Source organism: Nyctibius grandis, chromosome 5 (genome assembly GCF_013368605.1).
Source record: "Nyctibius grandis isolate bNycGra1 chromosome 5, bNycGra1.pri, whole genome shotgun sequence".
Taxonomy (NCBI): Eukaryota; Metazoa; Chordata; class Aves; order Nyctibiiformes; family Nyctibiidae; genus Nyctibius; species Nyctibius grandis.
In genome coordinates, this window is record NC_090662.1 from 24,174,520 (window position 1) to 24,197,368 (window position 22,849).

The 22,849-nt window shown below is 39.7% G+C and overlaps 1 protein-coding gene across 2 annotated transcripts in view; it reads right to left on the reverse strand.

The window, feature by feature from the left end:
• Positions 1 to 376: 376 nt before the first annotated feature.
• The window catches only part of MAPK11 (mitogen-activated protein kinase 11), a 33,150-nt gene continuing 10,677 nt past the window's right edge, over positions 377 to 22,849 (reverse strand). The window contains exons 2-12 of one of the 2 annotated variants that reach the window (XM_068400395.1): positions 19,191 to 19,320; positions 18,185 to 18,243; positions 16,972 to 17,083; positions 14,489 to 14,518; positions 14,315 to 14,362; positions 11,390 to 11,504; positions 11,195 to 11,266; positions 9,510 to 9,589; positions 7,418 to 7,496; positions 5,045 to 5,218; positions 377 to 1,738 (exon numbers count right to left, since the gene is read on the reverse strand). In XM_068400395.1, the coding sequence (XP_068256496.1) occupies positions 1,665 to 1,738; positions 5,045 to 5,218; positions 7,418 to 7,496; positions 9,510 to 9,589; positions 11,195 to 11,266; positions 11,390 to 11,504; positions 14,315 to 14,362; positions 14,489 to 14,518; positions 16,972 to 17,083; positions 18,185 to 18,243; positions 19,191 to 19,320 (973 nt within the window). In that variant the 3' untranslated portion in view covers positions 377 to 1,664. The remainder of the gene's footprint in view (positions 1,739 to 5,044; positions 5,219 to 7,417; positions 7,497 to 9,509; positions 9,590 to 11,194; positions 11,267 to 11,389; positions 11,505 to 14,314; positions 14,363 to 14,488; positions 14,519 to 16,971; positions 17,084 to 18,184; positions 18,244 to 19,190; positions 19,321 to 22,849) is intronic. The other variant, XM_068400396.1, reaches the window with a different exon arrangement.

Genomic DNA, 22,849 nt, shown 5'->3' on the forward strand with positions numbered 1-22,849 from the left:
AGAAATCCACGCAGGCATTTACTTTCAGATGAATGTGCCTTGCAGAAAGTTGAATACAAGTGGCTGTATTCCACTGGATGCAAGTATCGGGTAACTGGCCAACATCATCAAGAACAGTCCACCACTTAGTCCACAAATTAGGAGCACATTTTCTAGACGCAATGCTTATTTCTATTTCTCAAAGAACACAAACAATACTATATCAAGTATCTCTGAAAAATCAAAGTTCTTGGACTTGATTTTTATTTTAATCTGTTTATTAAGAAAAAGTTTGTCTTTTTACATAGAAAAGATACAGAGGAAGGTAAATAAACGCAGTAGAATTCATTACCTCATGTAATAGCTGAACAACTGAATCTTAATGACAAAAGTTGCAGAAAACCTAAATATTATAAAAAGCCACCTCCAAAATGAGACTCGGACAGAGTGAGAACAAGACACAAAAATGAACAACATTGAACAACTGTGAATCACATGTAGAAAGACACAGCCAGTACACCACGAGAGGCCTCATGCCAAAGGATATTCCTGTTTCAGTATTACACCTTCAATGGGGAAATCAGATAAATTTAATTCTTTAAGAAATCTTGGTATCTGGTGTGTCCTGCAATTTATTATTTAATTTTCCAACTTTTCAGGGCTGGAAAGCCTTTAAAATTTTGCTTAAGAAGAAACTCTCATAAGATGTATATTTTGCTTTTCACAAACAAATTCTTAAAGCTTCTTGTTTTGTCATGTCTTCCAATGGCAATTATTAGATTATTTTCCCAAGGATTACATGAAGGAAAATAAGACAATGAGGAATATTGAATTCAAAGCTGTGAACTGAACTGAGTACTCTTGCACTGCCATCCGTGACAGCCTTTGCTGAAGCTTGCAGGGGACTACAGAGATCTGCCGCAGCGCCTTCAGGGCACCTTCCTGTAAACTAGGGCAAATTCGCCAGTGCTCCACTGACGGCACGGTTAGGAGTACCATCGGGAATTAAAATGGTCTCACAAACTGGCACTGTGCAGATTTAAAAGATACACGTGGGGAAAATAATGAGAACAGACACTTGAATGGCAGCAGAAGACAAGGATTTATTTTTACTGACTTTCAACTGGTGTTAAGATCGCTTGAGAGACATCCAGCAAATTTGCAAGACCACCACAGATATGACTACATGTGCATATTCTGTCTATCTGACTACCACGCCCTCTCTTCATAAAGGCACTAACTATAAATAATATGAAACCGGACAGATAAAATGCCAGAAGAAATAATGGGATTGCTTGTATGGACTTCTATGTTTGTGTTTGTATACATTCATGCTTTAAATGTACAATTTTAAAATTAATTTTAAAAGTCACCTTTATTTTGGCAATACAACTGATAAAATGAAACATGCAGAACACACAGCTTGACAGAACTCAGTGCATAATTTCTTCAGAATGAAGCAGTTCTTTATCACCCTTTGTGAGTCGGGAATACATTCATATTACAAGGCAAAAAAACCCCCACCCAAACCAGACAACATCTGGCTTCTGTATAATGCATCTGCTTTTCCACATCTTCTCCAACATCTTTGGATAGTAAAATCTACGTCTGACCACAGGTTAAATTGTATGGTTATACTTCAACAGTCTTCATAGTGCAGCAAGGCAAGACAGAGCTGCCTGTATTCACTGTTCTATCTCCAGGCTATCCATTTTTAAGTCGGGTGGTTTAAAGCTAATCACTTCTCCATAGGTAAGTTCTGTAGAGAGGGGGTAAGGTAGAGAGAAGAATTAGGTGATATTCTCTTCAAAAGAAAAACATTCCAGACAAAACAGTTCTATGGATGACTTGTAGTTTGTATTTCCAGCCTTTTCAGAGTCCAGATCCAAAAATAGACTGAATTCACCAGGAATCCTTCTGTTAACCTCAGATTGCGAATTAAGGCTCACAAATGCTGTTACTGTACAACATGTCCATCCCTTTCAGCTAATTACTAAAACATACCGGCCCTTAAATGGAAACATCAATTATGCTGTCAGATGACCTGCCAAAATGCTGCCAAAATGACGTAATAAAAGACAAAATGTAATGGAAAATGGAATCTTAAAAGCACCCAGACAGGTTTTAAAATGTACACTTTTAATTGTGGCGAATGCTCTTTATCATCTCTCAGTCAATTGCCTTCAACATAAATCACTTGCAATTCTGTGCTAATGCCTCGAGATCTAGGTTTTCATGGTTTTCTTTTTTTATATTTTATTATAAATAACTTAATTGTAAAGTCCTCTGAAAAAAGTGTTCTTTTCTCGTAGAAACACATAACAGTTCTATTTTAATCAAAAAAGGCTTAACTAGAAACATGGATTCCTTACTATTTTAGCCTGCTTTAGGAATAGCCCTTTATCTTTTCATGCTGGCAGTCATGTCCTGTTTTGTGCCTTCCACAGTAATGGAATATGATGCCAGTGACTACCTCCTATATATTTTTCTCAAGTCAGATATTGTATTTTAAGGACCAAATCACAGAATCACACATAAATATATGGCTAACAATGCATTACTTAGGGATCTGTTTTCCAAACACAGATGTTTAAATCGCATCAAACCTGTGCCTATTAGCTTGTTCATTAAATAGATCTGTCCGAGACAGCTGCTACACATGCAAATGGACCTTGCACTCTTCTAAAAAGTACGTAAAAATCTTTGGGCTGAATCTTACATATGCTCCAGTTGTGTTATGCTGTAGCATGGTGCACAGTGACCAGCGTGCCAGCTTCAGTGAAGGGTTTCTCTGAAAGAAATTCTATGTGCAGAACCCCTGAGGCGGGAGGATTCGTTAGGTGACTCTTTCAGTGATTGATCTGCAGCTATTAAGTAGCATCTGGCCACAGGCAGCCAGGTAGGAGCTAGAGCAGTCCTGACTGAACTGGGAGGAAGCCTGCGTCCTCAGAAATTTGATGCCTGGGACTGTATTAGAAATTATTCCTGCTGGCTGTGCATTGTATGTTTATGAAGCTCCTTACCTGGTTCTTGTGCCACCTACTCAGCTGAGAGTACAGGTGTTAAGCTGAGATATGTGCAACTGGAGCAGCAGCTAAGGAGAGACAGTGCATAGCATTCAGCTCTGAATAGCACAGCCTCTAAAATTTTGAAATATTTTCTAACTGATTAAACATGTCAGAAAGAGATCTATGAGCTTGGGCTGCAAGCCTCAGCAGTGCACCGTGGAGGCCAAGGAAACTCTTAAGTTCATAATATGTAAGACAAAGTGTCAGAAATCTCATTTTAGTTTGGTGCTCAGTCTCTCTTGGGATCAAGCGCCACCAATTTTTAATTTGAACAGAAAAAGAAGGGAAATACGACATTGACATCTTGAGAAACTGGGATCAATATTCATCAATAATGCAAACCATTTTAAGCAAATGGTGACCTTTTATGTCATCTTACTTGAATGTGGCACACACTGTACTTGAAAATAAAAAGTTTATTCCCCCAAAATAAAAATACGGCCATGGGGAAGAGTTGCATGTCCTGTGCCAGTTTTGAGATTTTTGTCTCAGGCCTTTTTTTCCCCCTCCTGTATAAAGAAGGAATTTGACCGTAGTTCCAGCAAGGACAGTGATGTAGAAAAATATGATACTGTCCTTCCTAGAGAATTCACCTCCATGTCCTCATTTCAGTTCAGAAAGCGTTAAACTAAGATTGTTTTCTGAAATAATTATTCAGTGGAGTTCATCACAAACAGAAATCAGCTTCACAACTCGGAAATTGTTAAACTTTCCTGTTAAAGACTCAGTCAGCTCAAAAAGTAGCAGAAAACAAATCATCTGCTGGTAAGTACAGCAGCAAATTGAACATGCCTCTCAATAAACGAGATGTGTGGGTGGTGCCGTATGCTGCCAGGTTTTGTAGAGCAGAGCATGTGTAAGGAGTAAGCACTACCAGTCAACCCTCCTGGTTTGTACAGATGCAGCAGGCTTCTAGAAAACCCTTTTCAGGGCTCTAGGAGGTTGCTTTATTGTAGAGAGACCCGTGACCCCGCTCCTACCTTTCTTTAAGATATATTTGCTGTAGTCAGTCTCCTTGGCTCCCCTGCAATGCCCAGGATAAAACACAGCACAAGTGGAAGGGCATGAGTAAGACATGGGAGGTCAGTATTTTTCATCATAAACCTATCCCCTATGCTAATATATTTTTATCAAACCTTTCTGGAGTAAAAGTTATAGAATATACAAATAGAAACAGAATAACATTTATTTTATAGAATACATATTGCATCTTAAGCCAAGGAAAAGACTTTATTGATAAACAGGAACAATTAGCTTTCTAGAACATTACTCTTAATTTAAAATGCCTAGTAAGGCATTTTTAGCGTAATATGTCCTCATTAGACAATGATGAAATTGGACTTTATTTTTCAGTGTACTTGCAACCTAAATGTTCAGCCACGTTACTTCTGTGATACTGTAGTGCATATGATCATGGTGCAAGCATGGAATTAACTAATAAAAAAAAGGTTGCTGCAGTATTTCTCAAGAATGGGTTTTGGGGTGTCACTCCGAAGTAAAATCATCAACTCTGATCTCAAACAGGATCGACAGCATGGTCTATCTATTAATCCCAATTACTTGGCTAGATAAAAAATTATTAGCCAACTACACATTTATGTGGAAAACTCTCATTTTTGGTTCTGAACAAAGCTAGATCAGAATCCCAAATAGCGTCCCTTGCCCTAGGACAGTTACTTCAGCTGATGATCTGACCTAGAAAACTAAAAGTAAGACAGAATGTGTGGTTACTTGGTAACACACATCACCTTTTAGTTAAGAGTAAACCTGCTGTAGGGAATGTAGTGAGGAGATGATAGAACGGGGGAAGGGAGCAAAATCCAGAGAGGAAACAGAACCCTTTCCACATCTCCACTCCCACAAGCACACACATGGACTTATCTTGTTTCCCTGAGGCTTAAGAGTTCAAATTGCTCTGGTTAGAAACAGAGAAAACAGTTACTTAAGTAAGGTTTTGTTCTGCTGCATGTATTAACTACTGCATGCAGTTCTGTTACCTTTCCACTCATCTATGGTTCGCTCCTTATTCTCTATTGACTCGTCATACAGCTCGGCCTCGGGTTCATCATCCGGATCGTGATACTGTACAAAGTATGGATGTGCAAGTGCTTCTGCGGCAGTAATTCTTTTATCGCTGTCTAGTATAAGCATCTTCTCAAGAAGATCTACAGCTGAGGGAAAAAGAGAAACACAGTTCAAAGCCAGAAGAGACCGTCTAGAAGTAAAAGTGAAGGCAACTGTTTACACACACAATCTATTCTCACTCACTTTAAACCCAGTTAACATTATCGGCCAACCCACAAAATTTAGGCAATATACCAAACAAGTTTTGGAGATTTCATACTGTTAAGTACAATTTTCAGAGCTGAAGGAAGCTTCTGGTTTGCTTGTGGTGTGCACAAAGGTTCATTACAGTCTGTTTGATATCTGATTCACCTCTTCAGACATCCAAGCCCTTCATTCTGAAAAGATTCTAATACACCCCAGGATGCCACTGGCCTTCTTCGCCACAAGGGCACACTGCTGGCTCATGGTCATCCTGCTGTCCACTAGGACCCCCAGGTCCCTTTCCCCTACACTGCTCTCCAACAGGTCTGTCCCCAACTTGTACTCATACATGGGGTTGTTCTTGCCCAGATGCAGGACTCTACACTTGCCCTTGTTATATTTCATTAAATTTCTCCCTGCCCAACTCTCCAGCCTGTCCAGGTCTCTCTGAATGGCTGCGCAGCCTTCCGGCATCTCAGCCACTCCTCCCAGTTTGGTGTCATCAGCAAACTTGCTGACAGTGCACTCTATTCCCTCATCCAAGTCATTAATGAATATATTGAATAGTACTGGTCCCAGTACTGACCCTTGAGGGACTCCGCTAGACACAGGCCTCCAACTGGACTCTGTCCCATTGACCACCACTCTCTGGCTTCTTTCCTTCAGCCAGTTCACAATCCACCTCACTACCCGATCGTGCAGACCACACTTCCTCAGTTTAGCTGCGAGGATGCTGTGGGAGACTGTGTCAAACGCTTTACTGAAATCAAGATAGACCACATCCACAGCTTTATCATCATCTGTCCACTGGGTTATGTCCTCATAAAAGGCTATTGAGTTGGTTGAGCATGACTTCCCCTTGGTGAAGCCATGTTGACTGCCCTTAATGATCCCCCTATCCTTGATGTGCCTAGAGACAGCACCAAGGACAAGTTGTTCCATCACCTTTCCGGGGATGGAGGTGAGGCTGACTGGTCTATAGTTACCCGGGTCCTCCTTCTTGCCCTTTTTGAAGACTGGAATGACATTCGCTTTCCTCCAGTCCTCAGGCACCTCTCCCGTTGCCCACGACTTAGCAAAGATGATGGAAAGTGGCCTAGCAATGACTTCCGCCAGCTCCCTCAGCACCCACGGGTGCATCCCATCAGGGCCCATGGATTTATGGGCGTCCAGGTTGCTTAATTGGTCCTTGACCCAGCCCTCATCTACCAAGGCAGATTCCTCCTCTATCCTGACTTCTTCTGAGGCCTCAGGGGTCCGGGGCTCCTCAGGACAGCCTCCAGTAGTATAGACAGAGGCAAAGGTGGCATTCAGTAACTCCGCCTTCTTTTTATCCTCTTATATTTTTAGTGCTTTCATATAAGCATTGTCATTAATTTGCCTTTATAATATTAATATGTAGCATGCTGTCATGTACCTCATGCAAATAAATCCAATTTTTTATAAAAAAGCTTTCACAACTACTTGTATTTGTAAAAATAAAATTGTCTTTTAATACATAGAAAGAATTCAAAACATTTTAACTCAGAATACTTCCCTATATACAGTGTTTTAACGTGCACTCGACGTCTCCTTTGCCATGCCACAAGAAACAGTTCACAGAAACATCTCTTTTGCACAGGCAGAACCAATTGGTTAGACATAAAAACAACCGTGCAGGATCAGACCAAAGGTCTGTCTGGCCCAGTATCCTGTGTCCAACAATGGCTAATACATTCCTAGGAAATAATACTCAAAAGGGTCATTCAAACAGCTATACTTCCTGGTATATTCTTCTGCTCGCCAGCAATTTACAGCTCATGGCCTTCCTGAGCCAGAAGTGATGTCTCTAGTCCAGACCCCGTGACATTTTTATTAATTCCTGCTATATATAGCTGGCTTTTGCTTTTCATCCACAGACCATTTTCCTTTAGGAGGTTCCCGTAATCTCCACCAGAAACAAAAGACACAAGCTTCATGAAGGGAAAACAGCCTCAGGATAAAAGGTTAAGCAATTCTCCTCTCACTGGTCCAATCATTATTATATGGGATCATATAGCAAAGGAGGGCTTGAGTTCCTATGTTAGTGAAAGATTTAAACTATACCAGTCTGACTTTCTTACCTAATGGATTGGCACCACGAAATACTGCTTTCAAATCCTGTTGAGGCATATGTGGAAGAGATTCAATGTATTTTCTTGCCTAGGAATAAATCAATATACATACCACATGCACAGAGGTTAAATTTTGCCCAACAGTAACCATATCAACTCTAAAAAAACAGAGGTAATATTTGGTACGTTTCTTATACATGGGAAATTTTCTTTACATAAAACCATAATGTATTACTTTGTTTGAAACAGTCACTCCTGTATATTGCACAATAAGCAACAGAGTTTTAAACAGGTATATTTTCCTCTAAGGGTTATGTGTGAGCACTTACGTTTTCACCTATGCATACTGGTTCATTGCAGTATGTCCCCAGGGAACACATGCATGTAATGTTCAACCAGAAATTGCAATCTAAATCATCTTTCAGTTACCGTCAGTGAGGTGGTATAACCCAATCTACATCCTTCTCTCCTCTCTCTCCTCTGTCGAACAGTAGCTTCACTAACCAAAGAACAAATCCTGATACTCCCAAGGCACAGATCTTCAGATGTTTAATGGAATTTATAGCTTGCTTTGTCACCATAGCTGTGAAAGGCTCATCCAAACTTGCCTAGGAAAGGGCTGCCCTCGTATTGAACCCACAACGTCAGCATGGAGCCTGACATTACGTGACCCACGAATTTCAGGGCTGATGTAGATAGGTAAATGTTTATTGGCAAGAGAAGAGGTTGAATGCTGGTCCTAAAGGCTGGGATTGGACAGAACAGGGAGATCTGAAATGGAACAGTTAAAGAAGAGGCAAATGGCTGTCCCCAAATCCACAGAAAACCCAGCAGGTCTTTGAACAAACCTTAATCCTTTTAAAATATGCTTGTGTTACAGGGATGTCTCCCTGCACACTTAGCAATCCTGTTAGAACGAGACTATTTGAGGGAGGCTAACCAAGCATCCTTGGCCTGCTGAAGACAGCAAAGGAAATAAAGTTGTTCACACCAAGCAGCTCCACAGCTTCACCTGAGATATGGGATTGAGAATTGTGGAACTATCTTCAGGACTGACCATCTCAGTGCATCATGAAGTGACTGTAAAATACTCTGATATATCACCTGTGCAATCCTACAGCCACACTTGGGAAACAGGTCCTGTTCCCTACACAGTTCTCTCCGCCATCATCTTAATTTCTGCAGCTATGATGAACTGATATAAAGATATTAAATAATTACATAGTAGCCTCTTTTCAAACTGTGTTCTCGTTTACTGAGGCAGATCTATTTATTTTTTCTGCTTTTTATAAGATGTCAGCATATTCTAACATAACTCTGGACTACCGTTAGTGACAGGTTTCAGAGTCTTACTAAAAGAAGCAAACCTTCATGTGTTATATCCCCAACCTGTTAAAACTGTATTAGTGTTTTCCCTTTTTATTATGGGGGCTGACAGCAAGGCTTTCTAAGAGGATAATTTTTCTCTTAGCAGCTGTAGCCAGTCATGCAGAGTATGATTTTTAAAGGCTAGTCAAACACAGGCTTCACTCCACCTATTTTATGCCCCTAAAGTTCATAAAGGCAGCAAACACCTCCTAGACGGTCAGGGCGTGCAGCTCCTATCAGAGTTAAGTCTTCCAGGGCATTAGTTTATACATATGTATGAACAGCAGAGCAAAAGAGAGCTGTCACACATTCTTGCATGGAAGCTATGGACTAGGGTAGAAACCAGAGGTAAATTTATCTTATGACAATTCTGTATGGACATCAATTAACATCACTAATCCAAACATGACTGAACAAGATATCTTTAACCTTGTCCAGAAGTCCTTTGAAAACAACACAGACCTATCAAAGTATACTTACCAACCCATCCCCTCTGCTTATGTATTCACCACAGAAACCCAACCAACAGAATCTAGACATGTAAATTATCCTGAAAATAGTGAAATGCAATCAACGTTTAAACCGGTATTAACATGGAAGACTGACAAATCAGCTCAGTAACTTGTGCTGAAACATACCATGAGGTTGGTCTTTTAGTTTCCAAATCTTTAATACTCTACTTATAACTGAAAATAGGCTTGGCACTTCAGAAAACCTCTGATCGTGAACTCACATGTTCTGATGATATCTTCTTCAACAGTTCAGAACTAGGTGTGCCCACAACTTCCATTATTCTCTTTAGTTGATCGATATCTGCATTATTTCAGGGAAATAAACAGCACACGGTCCTTCTGGGTTTAAACAATTAATGAGCTTTCACACAGATAGTTAAGATGTTTAAAACTATTCAGCAAGACAATTCCATCGTAGTCCTTGGAAGGACACTAATGCCTAGTATTGGGAGTACCAAATTCTCTATATGTACTATGTGAATCTCTGTCAGGTGTGCCTGTATGTGAGAAAGGTGCATGCAAAATATTGCTTCCCTGTCCTAGTTCCCAATTTAACATATTCTTCTTAAGCTTAGTTTTAATAGCACATTTACGTTTCAGTGATCTGAAGGATTTCTGAAGAACAGCCTATTACAGCACACAGGACTAGATTACTAATCCAAGGTCTGGTAAGTGGAAAATTCTCATTTGGTAGCTTTAAAAATCTGTTTTATATCACTCTCAAGATTAAAAACTTTAAAATGTTAATTTTTCATTGTCATATATGACCTGTAAAGTGTATTACATTTTCTCTAGAGACTCAAGGTTATTTTACAGCTTTATTTAAATTGATGTAATCACATAACTGTAGACACTATTTTATAACAACAAAAAATATCTTATTTTTTGAAAACTGCATCTATTATTTTTTCCAAATACCACATATCATGTAATCAAACAGTCTGAAGCACAGTCATCATCCAGATGATGAACATCTGGACAATGCCTGTGGTTACAATAGAGCCTAATGATGCTGAGCACAACAGAAAGGTCAGTGGGGAGACTTCGTCTCTCAGCTCTCTTAACAGTTTTGCAGGCAATTCTAATGTCATGTTGTTTTGCACCTGGCAATGGCTTAGTTTTAGCAGAAGCATTTTCTTTTTGAGGTGTTTCAAAGCAGAAAGTACAGAAGAATGTGCCTTTGTTTCTCATATTAAAAGCTTTCCTCCTCTGGTGCAGTTGTTTCCTCATTCCTCGTTATCTGTTTTTCTTCAGTTTTCTTTTATTATTTTACTGCTCTCCTCAGCAACAGCTCTGTTTTTTCTCCTGCCAGCACAGGAAACGCCAATGGGAATCCCTGACGCTGCAGCAGGGACCACAGCACAGCACTGAAGAAAAGAGAGGGGTTTGTTCCTTCTGTGGCATTTCTGGAACTGCTGTCTTTTTTCATAACAGGACACAATATGCCTATTAATTCACTTATTATTTAAAAGTTAATTTGTTCGCATTTGAGGAACTTCCAGCCTAAAAGCAGTTCTATTTTTAAAAATTGTATTAGTCAATCAAAAAATACTGCCTTTTCTCAGCTTCAGTTTTAACGTATGTTATTTCAGTAAGACATACACATGGAAGAAATCTGCTCTGTTGTGACTAGGTTATTATTTAAATACAGATACACAACAAAGAGTAAATGTAACTTATTGCTGTTTAGGAACATCTGTTACTGGTTTGTTTTTTTTTTTCCTACCAGTGGGTCTCATATTCAGCTGTCACATACACTAAACTGAAAGATTAGCAAAAATTGTTTACTGTTTTAGAAGTTTGTTACCTCAAAAGCATTTCCAAAGAAACACTCAAGTCATCAGGAAAAAAGGAAGAATTAGAGAGTATTTTTATAGCTGCATTTTATGTTTGATGTAAAGGATACAATCATTTCCTGGAAATAGGGCCTTCCCTTTCAATAGCTCTGCCATGATGCAGCCAACCGACCAGATGTCAACTGCCAAAATACAGAGGGAGAAACATGTATGATGAATTGAAGAGATCCTTAAACAGAGCTGCCTCTTGGTTTAAAACTATCACTATATCCAGCTGTAGCAAAATGCAAGTCTTCACACATTACCTGTCTGATTGTAGTGCATCCAGTTTAACATAATTTCTGGAGCTCTGTACCATCTTGTTGCAACATATCCGGTCATTTCATCATCAGTTTGTCGAGCTAACCCAAAGTCTAAAATCTACAGAATAGAAAAGAATTAATAAAAATCCCTTTTCACTCTTATTACAGGTGCTGATTTTCCCTATTACTCATTCCTGAGTTTATGCATGTCCTGGTTTCATTGGGATTTGGTTTCAGTTTGTGGCCAGCCATGGTGATCAAGGCCCTCAGCAGTTAAATCCAGGGCAGCTGACCCTGGCTGGCCCACAGGTGTATTCTATATCATTGACATCAAGCTCACTATAAAAGAGAGGGTTTGCTAGGAAGACAGGGCATTCTTCCTGCTCTCCTTGCCTTTTCTCCCTTTTCCTCATTATGATTCCTGGAGCAACTTGCCAGTGATCTGTGGATAAGTATACTTTTGTCTGTTTTGTGTTGTCATTTATATTGATTTCTTTATTTCATTAGATCTGTTTAACTTCAACCTACAAGTCTCCCTCCTTTTCCCAATTCCCTTCCTTATTTGGGGAAGGGACATTGGGTGAGAGAAAAACTGTTTATTGTTTAGCCCCAGGTGAGGGCTAAAGGAGGACAATGCAGCAGCCCAAGTCCCTCACCACTGGTGAAGTAAAACAGCAACACTCTGTGGATGAGCTCATCTGCTCTCCCTGCTGTGTCTCTGCAGCCTACGGGTCTGCATAAGGACACTTCCACTGCGATGAGCCCAGCCCTGTGTCCTCTAAGGCAAACTTTACATTTTGCCTCAAGTTCAATTTTCCATTGATGTTCATTTGCTAAAAATAAGCACTGTTGCTATAAAAAATGAAATGCTATCAACTGGGAATGTTTGTGTAAAATGCCAACAGCGAGTGCCACTGGCCATTTAAAGACCACATGAGCTGACCACAAATCTGCAGAAGTTCTGCTGTTTCCCTCTCGCGTCTGCTTAAGTGCTGTTGCACACAGGTAGCGTTTACCCAAATCACCATCATTTCGATGCCGCTAGGAGAGAAGCATATATCCTGTGTAACAAGGTAGATGTAAATCACACACCATCTGTTTTCAGTAGAACTCCCCCACCAAAACAACAAAGGAGCTCTGTTTAGGTACACATATTACTCATAGGTCTGATGGCAAAATGTTCACCTCCATATGCTCTCCCTTGCTAAGGTTACATTGTTGGGAAGATATTTCTATTACATTTTTCCTGCTCACTTCTTGGCTTTCTGTTTTTTGATTAGTCTATGTCCCACCAATTATAGAGCTAAAAGGTATCCCCATCTCTGAGAGGCTGTTATGCAAGGGTACCATCTGAGCCTCAGTGCTGTTCGTTAAGTCAGTCACCTGAGCTAGTTAGCATCTCTTCAAATAGAAATGTGAATGAAGATCAGTAGCAAACTCCTGTGATGAGATCCAGGATTATTTATTAAGCTGATGGCTAATCCTTTTCATTGGGAGTAAGAAAAATTTAAGTATCATTCAAAATTCTGCAGTTATAATACTATTTAAAGATATAAAAAGCCTAAAGAAAAAGATTAAGATATAAATAACGCATTACCATCTTTACTTCTAATATACTTTAAAAGCATGAGGCAAACAAGGCTTGAATAATGGCTTGAAACTCGAACGCGAATGCTGTTATTTTTGTAAGGTTTTCGGCAATAGTTTTCTTTAATAGCTGATCCCTTTTATCAAATGTGTACCCACACACATTTTCCTTGTTTTTGCCTCTTTTGTTTTTGTTTGTACCTGGAAATATCCACTAGTTTGTTCTATTAGAAAATAATTTGGTATCAGAGGAAGTAAAGCTATAAATACAAACAAAGCAAAGAGCAGTGTAACAAAGGCTGGGCAGGGAGGTGCACAGATACCATAATAATAGAAAAAAAGATTAAAAGTCTCCTTTACTTACAGTACAAAAATACAACACATTTTAGAGTGCATGATCAGACCCAGATGACCTGTAAAATTGCACAGATGCTGAACATTCATGCATGAAGACATTAAAGGGATAATCATGAAACTTGCTGAGCATCTGCAAGCATCACTAAATCAAACAGGAACTACGGCTTCTCACCACAGATCCGGATTAGTGCGAGAACCTAACTGCACTGCTCTTATTTGCTATTGTGATTTTTTGCTGATCTCGTAGTATTTGGAATCTTTTCTTAAATCCCTCACAGCTGGAATAAAGTGATTACATCAGAGTCTCAGTCAGAGGGAGAAAGATGTTTCTGGCTGTCATGGAGAAATGCTAAACTTCTCATTCTTAGGCTTAAAGGCTTAGAAAGGTAGAAGACATCTTTTCCTTCTCCAGGGTTTCATGCTTATTATGGAATATCGTATCACGCAGATACACAGAGATATGTATTTATATAAACATGTACATTAAAATAGTGTTTGAAAAGTGTGGATTACAGGGTTTTTTTTGGTTGGGGTTTGCCTTTTTTTTTTTTAACTGCCTGTAACTGGTAATACTGGTATCTTTTTTCATATCATTATTTAATTTAGCTTGTATGTTCTGTAGGTATAAAAATGAAAGTTGTTACAAGGCTTCATCTAAACATGGCAGATGCAGGTACGTATCACAGGTCAAACTTTCAAGATATACTTAGTTAAGTACTCACTCATGGGCCAAATTATTAGCCTATGTATCACCTGCGAGGAAGTAGGGATGAACACTTTGCAAAGATGCTTGCGTTCATACTAAACTAACATTGGGGAGAAAACACATATTCATGGAAATGGGTTTCTATGACAAGGGAGCAACAGTAGCAAACAGTTGAAATTAATGGAGTCAGAAATAAAAATGGTAGCTAATGTTTTCTCAGAAAACTGTCGTCTTGAGAGCTTTTACAACATTCTTCATTACAACAGCATGATACCTACCCTCAATTCACAGTCTTCATTTACAGCTAGGTTACTGGGCTTCAGGTCCTGTAGCAGAACAGAGTTAGTCAAGTATGATTTTAACCTTTCAAAGTATATTATGTCTTAGTAACACATTTGATGCACAGAGGGACATATGCCATTCATTTTTATTACCACAATGAGTGAACTCACCCGGTGGATGATTCCAGCTGAGTGAATATACTGTGAAACAAAAAGGAAAAAAAAGCTAAGATTTGAAGTTAGAGGTGAAGGAAGGTATAAGTCACTTGTCTTATCTTTCTGCTTCTAGGTTTTATATGCAGAAAAGACTTACATCACACTACATTTGCAGATCAAAGAGAGGTATGGCAAACTTCAAAACCTCCTTGTTTTGTCTTATCCAGAGCTGGATATTTTGAGAAAGGTAACCATGAAGACTAGATTCTACCATAAAGGATAGCACTTGCAGTGATTCTTCTGTCAGAAGTTTCTTACCAATTTGGAATTTATTCCAGTCTTATCTGGATGTCCATGTTAATCGGCTAGTGCCTCAGTGAAGTCAGTGGCCTAGGGAGCAGTATGGTTGACTCCTAGATGATGTAAATCCCCTGCCCGTGCTGTAAACACTGAATGTGGGTAAGAGATACTCGCTAACTGGGACAGGTGAGTGACCGAATACCCACCGAAGCCATAGCATTGCTTCACGTCAACTTCCAAAGCAGGGACCTGAAGCAGTGTTTCAGTGGTTACTCGAGGTCTCTGCTATTTTACATAAAACACTAAAACTCAAAGATTGAGAAAAGCTTACTCTGTAATTGCCTATCGTTCACTTGTTAGGATTAACAGCCAGTTTATCTATGATCTTACTGACCAGGATCAGCAAGATCTCTTAAAAACTTCTGTTCTCTAGAGGCCCATTCACCTTCTTTTTTAGGAGCAGAGATTACATGCAAAACCTGTATATCAACTAGGAAAACCCAAAGAAAACATCAGGGCATTCTTCTTGTTCCAGACCTAGGCACTGTTTATCAGAAGGGCAGGGCCACCCCTGCGCGCTCCTCACAACAGCTGCGAGTGGCTGAACGAAGAGGAAACCAAGGCACCGCTTGCAACAGAGTGAGCTGTGTCCCTGCTCTGCTGAGACCAGGGCTCCTCTCGGGGCCACCAAACAGCCCTGTACCGGCCAGCTCAAGGGCCCACCACAATACGCAGCTCGACGCTAATGCTTTGTCTGCTCAGACAGCTTCTGAGGTCACGAAGCCTGTGCTCTGTACTGCTGAGCACACCTACCAGCAAGCCCAAAGCTTGCTCAGGTATGCGAATACACGTTGTAATGACTCCAGCATAGATGTAAGGGAGGAGTTATATACGATCAAATGTTCTTGGACTAATGAGACGTGAGAATTTCAGTTCCAGAACAGACAAGCCACCATCAACCCCTCCCCTTCGAAACAGAGCCAGAAATGCACCTGAAATTAATATTCACTTCAAAGCACAACTCTTACTGTTATTTAGCTCTGACACAACATACCCTTATATTCAAAACCGCAAGCTGGATAATTAACTCCAGAATCCACCTTCCTAATTAAGCTATTAACTTAAGTAAATGAGACAGAGCAATTAAGGGCACAGTTCTGCAATTTTTATTCACTAAAATCTGCACTTACATTGACAGAACCTGCATGCATGAATAAGAATTACTGTCTCAGGCACCAGGTGACTTGCTGAAAATCATGTAATAAGTATATTTCAGAGCCAGTATTTACCACTGCTTGCTTTCAAACATACAATTATCAATTACTGTTAAGTTAGCTACCAAAGCAGCTGACCCCTCTCTTTTCTTTTTGCTTATACCTAGGAAAACCAACACTGGTCCAAGAAAATGCTTATCACCTAGTAATGGGCAGCATTTTCTACATCTTTTCCTGTTTATAGACACTTACATGTTTCATGTCAGCAAAATGATACATATTTTAATTCTTTCAGAAGAAAATTTTCCTACAATTTCATTGCCAATTGCCTGTGTTATCTAATTGTATACATTTTAACTGACAGGATTAAAGGAAGCAATGACTTTACAGGCAGAGCAGCTGAGTAAATCCTAGGTGATTGTGTGCAACATTGTACATTGCTAGGATAAACTTCTACTTCCAGACATTTCCCAAAGAACCCAACATACTTGGTTATCTCTTCACCCATGTGACGCTCTCTACAAAAATCAGGGCTGTAGTTTTTCAAACTGGCTCATGTCTTTCAAAGCACAAATGTGAGTTAGTTGCTATATTGTTCTTTATCAATTTCACATTCTCCAGAAGTTTTTTCACTACCTTCTCATGACAGGTGAAGTGTCTAAAATACACACTGTGTGCTACAGAACATGTTCACTTGAGACACTACATAGCAAGTGATTCACCTTCAATAATAACTTAAATAGACACTGATCTAAAGTTAATGTTCAAGGGGCGTATTCACATGTATTGCGCATGTAAACACTGGCAGGCTTGGGGTTTTATTTCTGGTCAGAAAAATGATCTGATAATTCTGAAATGATTGCTGCTATCTGCACACTCTGAAGACATAAAAAAAAAGTGTTTTAAGTACTGTCACTGCAATGAACCAGTCATTAGTACAACATTTCAGTTGCTGACTCTAGAACTCCTGCATTCAGCCAGTACCTTAAGACCTCGAAGTAACTGATAGATGAGAAACTGTATGTGGTCATCTGTTAACTTCTGGCACTTCACAATGTTATTCAGGTCAGCACCCATTAAATTTGTCACAAGATACCTGTGAAAATAAACCAGAAAAAACCAAACACACACACCTCATTTAAGAACGGCAGAATGTAAATCCTTCTAAAAGCAGTACATCTAAAGAGTAACTACACACTCCCATGCAGGTTCCTTTTCCATTTTCTACTAATACACAGTTTATGCTCTTTAAGTCAGCTATGAGCTTTAATAATGGAATCGCAGCTATGAGATTTAATATCATGAAAAAGAAAAATCCTTACAGTACATCAAAAGCTTTTATCTCTGTTTTCTCCAAGACACACTACAGCAATTCAGTGAGGGGAGAACGCATCGTGTTCTGAGATGAATACGAAGCCTCATCCAACATCAAAGTGGGAGCCTGAGGCACCGAAACTACAGTACCTGTAAGGCCCTGGAACATCTGATGATGGAGATAAATATTGGATTGGTTGAAATAAGAGTGTTTTGTGTAATTTCTCTCCTTGTCCCCACTCGAAGTTGTATTTTTTGACAAATGTTGCAGAAACATTGATTCTTTTCCAAAAACAGTGCTGGGACAAAAGTATGCAGCTATCATACCCAGTTCTCATTTGTGTAATTTTGCCCCAGAGTCAAAGGGGTTTGGCCACTAATTTCCATGGAGACAAAAATATATTAATTACTATTTCTTCTGCTAAATTCTTTACCTAAGTCCTTATACACAATGTAAACCAAGAGGAACTCAGCATAAATCATATGTCTGAGTAACACCAAAATAGACCTAGTCCTAGGTTAGTCAGGAATCTAGCCTTTCCTGCGTTCCTGAACTATCCCATCTAGCTGTGAAAAAATAATCTACAGCTAACACAGAATTTAACTGAAAAAGTTTTAAGTTTACTGGCATTTATGCAGCATCAAACCATTTACCATATACCTATAACCTTATTAATTATCATTCAAAAAAGTATAAAAATGAGTCCCATCCTCCTGCCTCCTCTTTTGTGGAAAAGTTGCAAAAAGATTTATTGGGGTTCTTCACACAAAGCCAATTGTGGCTGCAAGTCAAGAACGTGCAAGAAAAGAATGTGCTTCCTTTTTAAAACCAGAGTGGTACTTACTTACTAACTAGTCAGAATGATTTTAAAATTTTACTTACACTTCATTAAAATTTTCTATTGATGTTGCAGGTGTAAAAACATCTAGCAATCCTATAACCTGAAAGATGAGGGAATCGACATTTTATTTTTAGAAATCTGTAAAGCAACATGTAATTAGTATTGACAGTGCTGAACATTTTGGGGATGAAACTTATAAAAATATGACATATGGTCATCCTGAAAACTTAGTACAGCTGGCACAATAGGTGGTCTATATCCATGACCAACAGAAAATTACATTAATTACAGAAAGTAATTACAACAAGACTTTAGACAATCAGAAATAAAGGCAGGAAAAGTAACGTCTCATTATAGAAAAGCAAACACATGGTTTATACACTTGTTATATTTAAGATTATGCACAATTTCATGAGTTATCTTGTTCTGTTGTTGTTTAACTTTTTTAGCATCCTTTCCCCAGGATACTTTTCAATACACTATATTTTATTCCTGCTTCAATTCATCAAGTTACTTTTAAGCAGGTGGATACTCCCACTGAAATCAACTGTTTGCCACATAAACTTAAATAGTACCCAATTATTTGAGGCCTGAAGTTCTATTATCTTTCATCTAGATATTACATGGTTGTTAATTTCAATAAGAGTATCTGCCCTTAATTTCTCAACAGAATCCAAATTCAGCAAACGCATGTTTGAGTTGTTTTTTTTTTCCTGGACTGATGTTTCAAGAGCATCCAACAGTAGTGAGCATAATACTCTTACTGCTTTAGTTAGAGAAGAGTAGGACCACTTGTTTTGGATTTCATTAGCTGCCTCTTCGAGATGAAATTAGATAATTTTTCAACAAAAAGGCAGCCTTTTACTGACAGTCTCTACTTTAAAGTCCAGTGACTTCACTACACGTAAGATGGCTAGGTCCAGGTATCTTGGGTAGCTGAAGAGTTGCACATACTTTCCGATAAAGATTGTACCTAACTGAAACTAAGCCTATATTGCAAACTTTTGCTGTAAAAATCCGAAGGGAAAGAACTCACTCTCCACTTACGTTCTCATGCTTCATGTGCTTAAGCAACCGCAGCTCTCGGTAGGTCCTCCTCGCATGAATAAGTGATTGAAAAGGTCTTGAAAGCTTTTTTACTGCCACCTTCTGTCTTGTTTTGGTATCATAAGCTGAACTAGAAAAGAAGTCAACGTTGAAGGCACGTTCTACTTCAAAGCTCTCACTGGAGAAACCTGTAGTCTCTTGGGGGCTCTTACTCCTTCCTTTGCCCTCTTTCACCTTCTACTCAGGGACTGCAATGGGGGGGAGCTAGTCAGCAGTAACTCTGAGTATTCAAAGACAGTTCCCTTGTTTTCCATCTAGCAAATTACTTACACTTATGATCATGTTCAGGACTCATCCCCAGGTAACCCTTCCCCATATGGCAGGAAAAGTAACCAGAGAATTAGCTCCATTAGTGCAGCTCGAGCCTCCACCTCCAAGGCAAGGCTCGTAGGGAATATGGGTCTTACTGAACAAACTGAGTCTTCACTAATTAAAGGAACACTGCCATTGTGTCTATAGCAATAATAATTACCTATGATGTGACCATTAGCTTGCTAGACGGTAATACCACAAAACTGGTATCAAGTTAGGATGTTGACACAGCCAAGGCCATACAGTTTCCTCGGAAAACGCTGGTAACAAGTGAACAACACGTACATATCTTACACTTCAGCCCACAGACCCTGCTGACACACAGCATGGGCTTAACTTCATACAGATGGAGATGCCTCACTGAAGAGGACACTGAATACAGACGTCACCATTTGCACAAAAGGGAGATCCACTGGTTTTTGTGCATTAGAAAGACATGACAAGCACAACAAGCCACAAATAAACGCTACCTGTTATGTAGCACAGGAATAAAAATGATCCCTGTATGTATTACTTCATGACACTACACAGTACAATTATAAAAAGATTCAGTTTGCTACCTTCTCTTATGAAGAAAAAATATTTCTTTAAATTGTGACTCTTACCCATTAAGTTTAAATTTTGTTCAACTAAAATACCTTGAAATTCTCTGTTTAAAGTGTGGATAACACTATCTGCGCTTGCTAGGGAGCATTAGCAAGGCGAGAACCTTTACACATTTCTCTTACAGAACTTCTTTTGAGTTACAAACACTGAAAATTAGATAACATGAAAAATGCACAGAGTATGATCACAGCAGTCAATAGTGACACCAAATGCTAATAGCTCCTTATGAACAGTATTTTAGACACTCCTGAAAATTGTGTTAGGAAACACCTCCTAGAGACACAAAACATTGATGGTGCCTGGAGTAGCTCCCAAACTAATACACCGAGCCTATAATCAGCTGCAACTAGGTGGACTCTTACACATATTTGGTGCTCTGCTAAAGCCATGAGGAGCCAAGTGAAGAGCAAAGCCTCTTTATTTACAGGCAGCTGGAGAACAAGGTGGTGTTTCTAATGAGAAGCAACAAAGGATACAAGCAACAAATGGGCAGGAAGAACAGAGTGGTGTCTGAAAGGTGAGCATGATCCAGTTACCCTAGAATTCACCCAACCTCCACAAAGGCCGAGGCAGGGCACAATCCGGCAACTTTTTTATTTGATAAAAACAGAGTAAGAGGAAGTAGATTTGATCAACAAGTTTCTTGCAAGCACCGTGGAAGGAGTGAGTCACTGATGAGATAAATGAAATAGATAAGCAGATTACTTAGCTAGTTTCTTGCAAGGATCACAGAAGTGGATCTTCAGGGAAGTTTTAAAGGTGTAGAGGGTTGTGGCTTTGCTGAGCACCTCAGGAAGGGCATTCCCTGAGCAGAAGAAAGCAAGCACAGGAAGAAGGAGAAGACTGGTATCACTCTGAAGAGTGGGTGGAAGGGATATGACAGAGATACTTGTTCCGACGGTAGGGCAGGGATACAGTTATTCAGGACATGACAACACCATGTTGTTCCAATACATGGAGCAGCTGAAGGAATGAACAGTGTGAGAAGAACTGACAACAGAAATATCTTAAATTCCACATGACTGGCCACAGGGACAACATGAAGGTTGCACAAGTAAATCTGAAGAAATAAGAAGGAAGCCAATGCTTAGCTGTTAATGTAACAAAGATTAGATATAATTGCCCTGTGTGTAATCCTGGCCAACAAAGCCACTGAAGAACACTGCCAAGTCTCACAAATACATACTCCCTACATCCTTTCCAACTTTTTTCCAGTGAAGAAGGAAATGTTTATCCAGATAAATTCATAACATTGCCCAAAACAGCAGTCTGTGCTTAACATCTCAGCTCTTCTGGTAATTCACAAATCTTCCTACTCATGCTTGTACCAGTTTGTGAAATACTGTGCACATTATACAAGGCTAGGAGGAATCAGGTTTTAAATCCCGTTACCATGATAAACATCCCTCTCCTCCTAATTCTAAGGTCAAATGTGGGTTTCAGTGTTTTAAAAACCACTGATCTTTAAGACAGATTGCTTTTTACCCTCCATATGACTCAAGGCTGCAAAGCTTTCAGATGGTATAAAGCTCTATTTTTTTACCTTCAGTAATTCTTATGACAGCAGCTTTTTAGACCCAAGATGGAAGCACATAAGGGGAGAGGGGAAAAAAAAAGAAAGAGAAAACAAATGCCAACTGGGACCTCCAATGGGAAATCATGAATTGAGGCTGCACAGGCCAGGGGCTGACTTGGTGTAAATGAGCTCCTCCGCAGTGAAGAAACTACCAAATGATAACGAGAGCTAATGCCTTCAGGCTCTTCCCTTGCCTGGTTTACCATCATCATAATTCAAGTTATTAACAGTGAAGCATTCAAAAATACAGATTTCATGTTGTTTGAACTCTTTGTTTGTCAGATTCAAGGATGACCTGCCTCTGTGATTTCTGCTACTGCCTCCGTGATGCCATTTTGCAAGCGGCAGGCCACTGCCTGCATTCCTCCCTGTGCACACTTACGCCTCTTATTTCAGACTCGGTCTCCCCTCTTGCTATCATGTCATCATAGCTGGAATCTGGGTTGTCCACTGAATCCCTCATCGTCCCCTGAGTAAACTGTTGGGTGGCAGGATGAACGGCTTCCCTTTCTGCACAATTTCCCTGATACTATTCCGTTTTCAGACTAGTCCCTGGACAGGACCTCTCTAGTCCCAGTCATGGCGACTCTATGGGCCCACCTCTGCTTGGCACCTGCAAACCCCTCCTTGTGGGCTTGTGACCAGCCCCTGAGTAAAATGATTCAAAACAGATGCTTAAAAAAAACCCCAGCGAAACACAATATGCTGTTAACTAGTTTTATTAATGGATAAGAAAATGGTTAAGGGCCCTCACCTTCCGTTACCCTGCATAACATTCAACTCACGTCCTCCCCAGCTCTGCACGTAGACTGGAGAGGGCTTCTCTGCCAGTCTCTTGGTGTTTGCATTGCCTCACAAGCAACTGCCAGCAACTTACAGCACGTTTTTCTTCTGCAAGGTTCTTTTCTACTGCTGTGGTAGCTTTGGAGCATGGGCTTAAGCTTTGGTGAACCACTTGTGTTTATACCTGGTTTATACTCACACCTGGAAACAAATCATCCTTCCAATGGTTTAGCTACTGTTTCCTGATTTTCTTTGAAACTACTTATTCTGAAGTGTCTCACCTCTCATTATTATGTTACCTCACGTAGCTGAACAAAATAGT